The 11,282-nt window shown below is 45.3% G+C and overlaps 1 protein-coding gene across 1 annotated transcript; it reads left to right on the forward strand.

The window, feature by feature from the left end:
• Nucleotides 1–3,085: 3,085 nt before the first annotated feature.
• SOX2 (SRY-box transcription factor 2) lies at nucleotides 3,086–5,605 on the forward strand. The gene has a single exon (XM_008957354.6). The coding sequence runs from the start codon at nucleotides 3,522–3,524 to the stop codon at nucleotides 4,479–4,481; it is 960 nt and encodes a 319-aa protein (XP_008955602.3). The 5' UTR covers nucleotides 3,086–3,521; the 3' UTR covers nucleotides 4,482–5,605.
• The last annotated feature ends 5,677 nt before the right edge of the window (nucleotides 5,606–11,282 follow it).

Raw genomic sequence — 11,282 nt, forward strand, 5'->3', positions numbered from 1 at the left:
GCATATGTTCTAAAAAATCTAATGAGAAAATGTTCCTGCTATCACCATCTTCTTTAATCTTATTTTCATAGCACATTATTATGCATAATCGCCAGCCACAGTTAGTTTATTGTCTCGATAAGTACAGCAGGCTTAATTAAAATAAAGCTGTAAATAAATGCAACCAATGATAACACAATTGTAACGTAATTCCATAGCTTATTAATGTGATAAAAGCAATTAATAAAAGACCTAGCCAACCCCTTTAACCTCTTAAATACATTATTATAGAGTTCATGCACAAACACATGCATCTGAGAATGTGTAAAAGCTGTTATATATCCTCCCAAGGAAAAAAATTGTGCCTTGAGAGAAAAGCAACGAGATTTAAAAGATTTGTGTCTATAACCATCTGTTATTAGTATTTATTTTAACAAATATACACCACCCTTATCCACACCAATTCCCTGGTTGTTTCTTCAAACAATTATCCACAAGCTTTTTAAAGTTTTTAGAATAATGCTATTAAGCAGACCGATGCATACACAATCATAAAGTGAATTCTTGGTCTGCCCTTTGTGGCGTCTGGACAATCATAATTCATTCACATGTTGAATCTCATAATTTGTACCTATTTTTTCCCATGGTCTAACCTCCCACTTATCTCGAGGTTGTATGTATATTTCTAAGTTAGGCAAATTAAATCTGATTCTTATGATTTGGTTCCGCAGCTTATAAGATATGTTAACTTTTCTTTTGTTTAGATTATGTATAATTAGTCTGATCTTCCATCCCCCTCTTTTTTTTTTTTTTACTTTAATTATTTTCAAATACCTTCTTTTAAAGGTAAAAGCAATAGTCTTGGAAAAGCGAATCTACCAGCAGGGGGCGCACCAGCCACATCCCTGAAACCAGCCGCGCTGAAAAGCCGGTGGCCGCCTTCTCTTCTCCAGATCTTCTCAACCTTTTCTCTTTCCTAATCTCCAGGTCCGTGTTTACCTTAATATTACACCTCGATTAAACAGAAAACAGTGCTGTATTTTGAAGAGCGCCGAATATGTATGCATTTTGAGAAACCCAATCTCACCCTTTCCGGGTTCCCAAGAACTAAAACAAGCCATAACTTGAGAGAAAAAGGAGAACCTTCGGGGGGCAGGAAGGTTGATTGGAAATAACTTAAGGAAAGTCTGCAGAATTCTTTTTTTTACAACTTTTCTGAGTTTCCAGTGGGTATATTTAGTGTGAGTTTGACAGTAACAGGCTAGGGAGGGCAGAGATTGGAGAAATTGGGGGTCGGGGGAGTGATTATGGGAAGAAGGTTAGTAAGGAACAAAACAATGCACCGTTTTGTAAAGATAATAAATGGAACGTGGCTGGTAGATACTATTCAGTACATTTTCTTAGGGTGAGTAAGGGTAGACCAGGGGAGGAGGGGGCGGAGAGAGTGTTACAGAAGAAAGAAAATAAGTAACCCTGATGGTTTAAGCCCTTTATAAAAAAGAAATGGCATCAGGTTTTTTTTTTTTCTTTATTCCCCCCCACCCCACCCTTTGTAGTCAAGTGCATTTTAGCCACAAAGATCCCAACAAGAGAGTGGAAGGAAACTTAGACGAGGCTTTGTTTGACTCCGTGTAGCGACAACAAGAGAAACAAAACTACCTATTTGTAACGGACGTGCTGCCATTGCCCTCCGCATTGAGCGCCTACCTATTGAAATCTTTACGTCGGGACAATGGGAGAGCGGCTAAAATTACCCTCTCGGGTCCTGGGCGGGCAAGATTCCTGAGCCCCTACCCCCGCCCCCATCTCATCCTCCTCTAACCCGGGCCTTGCTGGGCTCCCCCTTCCCCAGTCCCGGCCGCCTTCTCCCAGTGTGCGCTGCCTGCACCTGTGCCTGGAGAGCATCGACCCCGCCTCCCAGGCCTTGAGCCCCTTTGCGGCGCAGCCCCAGCCTTGCGCGGCCTGGGCTTTGCGGCCACCACAATGGAAATCTACGGGGAAAATGCCAGGGCTGGTTCTGCTGGAGTCCTGGGAACTCTGCGTGGGAGGGAGTTTGTGACTGCGGCCCAAAAGCCACCTCCATACAGTGCCGTGGGATGCCAGGAAGTTGAAATCACCCTCCCCCATCGCCTGCACTTTTGAGCGCCCTTCCGTCTGTGTCTTTCCCCAGCCCCCATTTGAAACCCGCACGACCGAAACCCTTCTTTCGGGGAGGCATGGGATGGGAATGGGGAGTGGGGGGAGACAGTAGAAGCATCCCCTTTGCTACGGTTGAATGAAGACAGTCTAGTGGGAGATGTGGCTGGGGCTAAGAGGAAGAGCTGCAGTTTCCTGGGCCAAAGAGCTGAGTTGGACAGGGAGATGGCAGCTTACCAAGGCCTGCTTGTTCTCAGCTCTAGAGTCTGCCTTATGGTCCGAGCAGGATTTATTTTTAAGAACAGAGCAAGTTACGTGGAAGCAAGGAAGGTTTTGAGGACAGAGGTTTGGGTCTCCTAACTTCTAGTCGGGACTGTGAGAAGGGCGTGAGAGAGTGTTGGCACCTGTAAGGTAAGAGAGGAGAGCGGAAGAACGCAGTACGGGAGCGGCACCAGAGGGGCTGGAGTTGGGGGGGAGTGCTGTGGATGAGCGGGAGAACAATGACACACCAACTCCTGCACTGGCTGTTTCCAGAAATACGAGTTGGACAGCCGCCCTGAGCCACCCACTGTGCCCTGCCCCACCCCCGCACCTTAGCTGCTTCCCGCGTCCCATCCTCATTTAAGTACCCTGCACCAAAAAGTAAATCAATATTAAGTTTAAAGAAAAAAAACCCCACGTAGTCTTAGTGCTGTTTACCCACTTCCTTCGAAAAGGCGTGTGGTGTGACCTGTTGCTGCGAGAGGGGATACAAAGGTTTCTCAGTGGCTGGCAGGCTGGCTCTGGGAGCCTCCTCCCCCTCCTCGCCTGCCCCCTCCTCCCCCGGCCTCCCCCGCGCGGCCGGCGGCGCGGGAGGCCCCGCCCCCTTTCATGCAAAACCCGGCAGCGAGGCTGGGCTCGAGTGGAGGAGCCGCCGCGCGCTGATTGGTCGCTAGAAACCCATTTATTCCCTGACAGCCCCCGTCACATGGATGGTTGTCTATTAACTTGTTCAAAAAAGTATCAGGAGTTGTCAAGGCAGAGAAGAGAGTGTTTGCAAAAGGGGGAAAGTAGTTTGCTGCCTCTTTAAGACTAGGACTGAGAGAAAGAAGAGGAGAGAGAAAGAAAGGGAGAGAAGTTTGAGCCCCAGGCTTAAGCCTTTCCAAAAAATAATAATAACAATCATCGGCGGCGGCAGGATCGGCCAGAGGAGGAGGGAAGCGCTTTTTTTGATCCTGATTCCAGTTTGCCTCTCTCTTTTTTTCCCCCAAATTATTCTTCGCCTGATTTTCCTCGCGGAGCCCTGCGCTCCCGACACCCCCGCCCGCCTCCCCTCCTCCTCTCCCCCCGCCCGCGGGCCCCCCAAAGTCCCGGCCGGGCCGAGGGTCGGCGGCCGCCGGCGGGCCGGGCCCGCGCACAGCGCCCGCATGTACAACATGATGGAGACGGAGCTGAAGCCGCCGGGCCCGCAGCAAACTTCGGGGGGCGGCGGCGGCGGCGGCAACTCCACCGCGGCGGCGGCCGGCGGCAACCAGAAGAACAGCCCGGACCGCGTCAAGCGGCCCATGAATGCCTTCATGGTGTGGTCCCGCGGGCAGCGGCGCAAGATGGCCCAGGAGAACCCCAAGATGCACAACTCGGAGATCAGCAAGCGCCTGGGCGCCGAGTGGAAACTTTTGTCGGAGACGGAGAAGCGGCCGTTCATCGACGAGGCTAAGCGGCTGCGAGCGCTGCACATGAAGGAGCACCCGGATTATAAATACCGGCCCCGGCGGAAAACCAAGACGCTCATGAAGAAGGATAAGTACACGCTGCCCGGCGGGCTGCTGGCCCCCGGCGGCAATAGCATGGCGAGCGGGGTCGGGGTGGGCGCCGGCCTGGGCGCGGGCGTGAACCAGCGCATGGACAGTTACGCGCACATGAACGGCTGGAGCAACGGCAGCTACAGCATGATGCAGGACCAGCTGGGCTACCCGCAGCACCCGGGCCTCAATGCGCACGGCGCAGCGCAGATGCAGCCCATGCACCGCTACGACGTGAGCGCCCTGCAGTACAACTCCATGACCAGCTCGCAGACCTACATGAACGGCTCGCCCACCTACAGCATGTCCTACTCGCAGCAGGGCACCCCTGGCATGGCTCTTGGCTCCATGGGTTCGGTGGTCAAGTCCGAGGCCAGCTCCAGCCCCCCTGTGGTTACCTCTTCCTCCCACTCCAGGGCGCCCTGCCAGGCCGGGGACCTCCGGGACATGATCAGCATGTATCTCCCCGGCGCCGAGGTGCCGGAACCCGCCGCCCCCAGCAGACTTCACATGTCCCAGCACTACCAGAGCGGCCCGGTGCCCGGCACGGCCATTAACGGCACACTGCCCCTCTCACACATGTGAGGGCCGGACAGCGAACTGGAGGGGGGAGAAATTTTCAAAGAAAAACGAGGGAAATGGGAGGGGTGCAAAAGAGGAGAGTAAGAAACAGCATGGAGAAAACCCGGTACGCTCAAAAAGAAAAAGGAAAAAAAAAAAATCCCATCACCCACAGCAAATGACAGCTGCAAAAGAGAACACCAATCCCATCCACACTCACGCAAAAACCGCGATGCCGACAAGAAAACTTTTATGAGAGAGATCCTGGACTTCTTTTTGGGGGACTATTTTTGTACAGAGAAAACCAGGGGAGGGTGGGGAGGGCGGGGGAATGGACCTTGTATAGATCTGGAGGAAAGAAAGCTACGAAAAACTTTTTAAAAGTTCTAGTGGTACGGTAGGAGCTTTGCAGGAAGTTTGCAAAAGTCTTTACCAATAATATTTAGAGCTAGTCTCCAAGCGACGAAAAAAATGTTTTAATATTTGCAAGCAACTTTTGTACAGTATTTATCGAGATAAACATGGCAATCAAAATGTCCATTGTTTATAAGCTGAGAATTTGCCAATATTTTTCAAGGAGAGGCTTCTTGCTGAATTTTGATTCTGCAGCTGAAATTTAGGACAGTTGCAAACGTGGAAAGAAGAAAATTATTCAAATTTGGACATTTTAATTGTTTAAAAATTGTACAAAAGGAAAAAATTAGAATAAGTACTGGCGAACCATCTCTGTGGTCTTGTTTAAAAAGGGCAAAAGTTTTAGATTGTACTAAATTTTATAACTTACTGTTAAAAGCAAAAATGGCCATGCAGGTTGACATCGTTGGTAATTTATAATAGCTTTTGTTCGATCCCAACTTTCCATTTTGTTCAGATAAAAAAAAACCATGAAATTACTGTGTTTGAAATATTTTCTTATGGTTTGTAATATTTCTGTAAATCTATTGTGATATTTTAAGGTTTTCCCCCCTTTATTTTCCGTAGTTGTATTTTAAAAGATTCGGCTCTGTATTATTTGAATCAGTCTGCCGAGAATCCATGTATATATTTGAACTAATATCATCCTTATAACAGGTACATTTTCAACTTAAGTTTTTACTCCATTATGCACAGTTTGAGATAAATAAATTTTTGAAATATGGACACTGAAATTATTCTTGAGTCTTTCATTTATTTGGATAACACTGTGATTATACATAACTTTTCGGGGAATTATAATACTGTGCTCAGCCAAGAAAGCAAAATACCAAAAACCTTGGTATTACTAGTCCAGCATCATGTGCTAATGTTAACTGCAAAAAAGAAACGGCTGGATGATTAATAAGTACTGGAAAAATTGAAATCTCTGTCATTTCTAAAATAGAAACTAGAGACATATATTGTAAATCCGCCCCCTCCTTTTCTAAGCAGCATGAATAAGCATGATGAGGACCTATACTTAAAACTGATTTATGCCACTTGTTGCCAGAAAGGATTCAATTCTGAAATTTTTCATGTAGTTTAGCAGATGGGGTATTGAGCCAAATCAGAACCAGGTTGGCTGGTTTTGTTTTCATTTTCTTCACAGCACAATGGCCCTTTGAAACCTGGCTATAGAGAAAAATGATGCTTCTTGTATCAGAATAATTGCAAACTAGACATGCAAAGTGTTCATCTGCTGGGTGGGTGTTTGGATTACTCTGGCCCTGCTATTGTCTGAGAGGAAACAAGTGGTTTGCTTTCTTTGTTCCTTGACTTCATAAACTTTCTCCTCTACATTTTCCTGTTCGGGGAGAGGGAAAGAAAAGAACATCTTGCAAAACTCCCCGGCTTATCATAAACGTAGTTTTTTTTTATTATTTATTTTCTTTTTTCCCCTCTCTCTCCCTCTCTCCCTGAATTCCATTTCTTAAATTGGCAGCGCGGGTCCAAGCCTGTAGCCCCAAATCGGATAATCTCTGCAGCTGATAACAAGCAAAAGAGAAGCCAGGCAACAGCCATATTAAAGAAGAAAACAGTCAACTCTGAGGTAGATATTTTACTTTGTCCGGTCTAATCACATTTGGAGATGATTATGCTTTTGATCTGTTAACAATGTTTTACTACTGTAGTAGAGAAGTGGGGGAGGGGAAAGGGGTGGGGAAACAAGATTGGATTTGTTGTGTGGTGTTTTTTGTTTTTTGTTTTTTTTTTTTTTGCCCTAGGAAAGGTAAAGAAAGGCTATAGTTGTCCTCAGTGGGAGTGGAAAAGTTGAGACATCGCCATGGTCTTTGAATTAGCGATGCTTCTGCATCACCACCCACCCTTGCTTTGGGGCAGCCGGATAATCTGTTACCTAGTCAGGGACTTTTCTACTTTATTTACTACTTGATTCGCTCGTCTTCCCCCACCCACGGGGACCAGGAACCAACAGTCGGGCACTTTTAAGAGCACGGGTTTGCTTCCCACAATTTCAAGAGCTTGTGTCAACTTGCTACAACTTTGGAGAAGTTGGAATCCGGCAGCGTCTTCCACCCTTGAGTAAAGTACCCGCTGCAGCCACTAAGTTAGCTCATCCCGTTGGTTTGCATCTTCTCATTTCCAAGAAAGTATTTCTTTCTCATGGTGTTGCTAATGTTAGTTCTGGGCTGAACTGAGGATATCTCATATTTTCTGTACTTTCTATTTTTTTCTAGATTGCTTTGTTTTAGGTATGTACTGGTTTTTATTTATTACTTTTTAAATCCTCATTTTTAGGATAACATTGTACTGGGAAGGGACAATTATTATTCCAGTTCCCAATTCTAAGCAAGGCATTTTCCCCCCTAATTAATGCAGAGACTCTAAAAGAATTTCCCCTAGCCTGGCCAGCCATTGTAATGCATATACGGATTATTCACGTGGTAATGAGCACATTCGCCAGTTCTTGCTCACACATACGAATAAAAGAAACTTTGAATAAAGATCCAAATGATCATCCTGGGGGAGTGGGGAGGATATTCCCGGAATGTGAGGCAGTCAACTATATAGATTATATATATTTTGAAAATAGAAATATATTAGAAATATGTATAGAGGTTTACAGTAATTGCACTGCACTCACCTCTCATTTTTTAAAAAAAGCCCACAGGGTCAGCAACTTTCTGGCAAAATGGTCAGGTTCAAATATTTAGCAAAAGGAAAGGGAGCACAATATTTTGGGAAGTAGAACTAGCTTTGAATAATTGTCACTATCTGCATAAAACAAGAGAACTCCCGTTCCCCCTTCTATCCCTTCATATCACCAAGCCAAATAGTTGAAAAATGAAAGTCAAAATATTTTGTTTGCAAATATAAATGCTTTTGATAACTACATCTGAGGGAAATGATATATATCTTGTACGATCATTCATTTGATTAAATTAAAGGGTTACCTGAGATATGTAATTTCATGGCTAGATTAATATCGAACATATAATATTTTAATAATAATGTGATTTTCAAGGAGAGTAAACCCATAAACTTGCCCAGAGATGGTTATCTCATGGTGCTGAAGATAGTTGTTGTTTAGTTCTTTTCCTCGGGATATTATTCTGCTCAATGAAACCACTCAATTTCCAGTCAAATAGGGTGAATTTAAATGTTTTGTTAACTATATACACAGAATAGAAATGTGCAAAAGGATGAGAGTACAGTCTGTTCTTTCTGCAATTTTTTTCTCTCCCCAAACCACCCGCCCCCCTACCACATACTTTAAATAAAGAGCGTTAAAATATTTTGCTGAGCTGTAGTAGATTAGCAAGGTTTCTTGCCAATGCTGGGAAGCTGGTATTACAGACCATCCCAGGGGAAAATGGCTCACATTAACCACTAAATGAATATTTGACAAGGGCTCATTCGGAGGTATTATTGCTATAAACGTGTCCCTACTGGACTTTTCAAGGGTCAAAGAGCAATGCTTCAATTAATTATTTAGACTGCTAGTAGATTTGGTGGTAATAGCTGTACTTATTTCTAGAAATCGACACATTCTTACAGTAGGAAAATCTCAGGAGAATCTTCTCCATCAGCAATACCTTGGATTGAAATACACATGGAGCCCTGGCATTCTAAAGCTGACTTTTTCATAAAACCTTTCCCTGGGCTGGTGGGGGGTGGGGGGCACAGAATTATAGTCTCTTTTTCTGTTTCACTGGCTGTTTTTTTTGGTTTAAAAGAAAAAAAAACAGAATACAGTAATTTATCTTAATATCCACATCATGTGTGGCAAGGTCTTTTAGGGATTTGCAATATGGGGCAAAAGGGGAGGGTGCTCATTTACAACCTTTGCCTTTTCTAAGTAGAGATGTCACAGGATTTCGGAGACTCAGAGAGGCCCTGAATTTAGACAGGATACACATTCCTGTTTGCCAATAAAATGCAAGTTTGAAAGTGGAAGGTTCCATAAGCTGAGTACCCTTAGTTCTAGTAGTCTCGAGTAAATTGGGGTACAAGGTAGTTCCTCCTTCTCTCCCCACCTATTGGTCTGAACACTGCAAGGTGCAGTAGCGGGGCCAGTGTTCCATTTCTGCCGTGTCATAGGTTCCTCCGTGGCCCTAGGTAAAATGGTAAGGGAATGATTTTGAGGGTAAGATTCCTCGACAATAATATAAGTTGAATGAATAAGAGATAAGCTGCAAGGGTGGGGGGGGGGCGGTGGGAACAGTAATTACAAACCCAATTCATTCAGCTTTTCAGAACTTTTGTTGTGGGAGCTCCATTGACGGGTTTTGAGCTGCCAGTTTTCTCACATTAAAAAGAACTGATCAGCGCCTCAGGGGGACAAGAAATACCGCTTAACTGCATAGTGATGGGGTCTTCATTTAGAACCATTACAAGATGAAAATTAAACAGTGCCTTTGTGTGCATGAGGTTTACTTTTCAACTGCTAACAGTTTATAGCTAACTGCTCTGAGATTGAAGTTTGACTATGGTTTGATCGCCTGCTGATTGACACTGCTTATTATTTATTTATTTATTTATTTATTTATCTGTTATAATTAAGAGAACTTTTCATCACCCCACCCCAGTTTCATTTATTGATCTTGGAGAATTTTGAAAAACAGATCCTCATATTTTTCTTTGTGGAAGGAGTTTCCTTTGCCATGAGCTTTAGCAGAGACTTCAGTTCACATTCCCCAACGGACAACCCCCACCCCACACACCCACATTATTTCCTTAAAATAATTTGCATCTCATTCTCTGTTTTTTTCTGCTGCATTTTCTTGCTCTCCAAGCTAGAGTTGCTTTTCGGGCAGCAAGTAGGGTTGGAGATAGGGGTTAATTTATTTTTTTGCTTTGCTTTCTTTTTTTGACCTAAATTGGAAGAGGGCTGGATGGATTTCCTAAGGACTTCACCTATGAGGTGAATCCCTCAAAGAAGGAAGAAGGGGGAGAAACTCTGACCTTTACTGTGAAAATATGGATACAGTCCAAAAGGACATAGTTTCCGGAGTTCTAGAGTAAGAAAAGCTGTGGAAGGAGCTTCCCAAAGACAGGAAAGTTGCCCAAACCAGATAATTAGTTTAGTGTCTTTCATAGTTATTTTCTATTAAAACTTTTCTGGAAACCCGACATCTGTTACCACCAAGAGACACTTGTAACCTCCTCTCTCCCTGCTAACAGTGCTGTCCAGTTTTATGATTCTTGTTTTCAGTTTGTCTATTTTGCTTCTGTGGCCTTTAGAAAATAATGGACTTGACTTTCTTATTTTGACTAAGGGGATTTCTCTTTGGAAGGGTGGAGTATTAAGATAAATCTAAGATTCTTGTCTGTGGCAGAAAGCTCTCTTTCTCTATTTGGAGTTCAGATGGATTTTATTTTATACTTTGGTATAATGGTGATATTTCTGATTCCTTGAGCACTTTGCTCAGTTTCTCTCCTAAAGCAAATAGAATGTCTTCTCATTTCGGGATGCAAAGATATTTGCTTCACCTAGGCGTTTGAACTTGAGATGCTTGTTCTACTTTGCAAAGAAGTGTCAGGTGATTTGAAAGCTGGAGGTGTCCTTCGTTTTATTACCCTAGTCTGCCCGCGTGTACAGAATGAAGGGTGCACTGTTTTATATAGAGTTCGGCGCTTTGAACTATCATTTGCCTAGCTCTCCCAGCTTCCGCGCGGGCCACGGCTCCGGGCTGTGAGCGCGCCGGCCTCCCGCCGGCTGCCCTGGGGAGCGCGCAGTGCCCAGTGCTGAGAGCCGACGCGCGGGCAAATTGAGGCCGAGCTGACGAGCTCCGGCAGGTGGACCTGACGTCACCGCGGCCCGGGTCACCTCACCCATGGGGCTCCCCAAGAAGGTGCTGTGTGGGGCTCGAGTTCTCTCTGCCCAGGCTCTGCTCAAACGGTCGCATTCCCTCTCCCTCAGGCACCGACCCGCGTCAGACGAGTCTAGAAAGTCTCCCGAGGCGTTGGGGCCCTCACCACTCCAGAGTCCTCTGCCTCCTGCGCCCCAGCCCAAGCCCTCTCCATGTTGACCTCGTGACACGGGAGACGGTGTCTAGGCCCCAGATTCCCACCCACATCAGAGATTGTCTACCCAAGAGGATGTTTGTCCCTGTTTGTGGCCAAATCTCAGTATTAGTGATCTCGCTCGGTTCTTCCCGATTAGAGGCCGAGGATTGGCAGGGCTGGGGGAAGCCCCCGGAGCAATCTGGGATCCCTGGAATATTGGCCCCCTCTGGATTAGAGCAGGTAGGGATGGGAAGATACAGACCCTTCACTTTCCCATTTGTGAGATAGGGATAATATATAGTTAACCTCGAAGAAGATGAATACAGAGTGCCTGAAAAAAGGCTTAATTGATAAGCATAACTTTACTTACTGCCCAGCAGAATTAGGGAAGGGAAGCAGTTC

Source organism: Pan paniscus, chromosome 2 (genome assembly GCF_029289425.2).
Source record: "Pan paniscus chromosome 2, NHGRI_mPanPan1-v2.0_pri, whole genome shotgun sequence".
Classification (NCBI taxonomy): domain Eukaryota; kingdom Metazoa; phylum Chordata; class Mammalia; order Primates; family Hominidae; genus Pan; species Pan paniscus.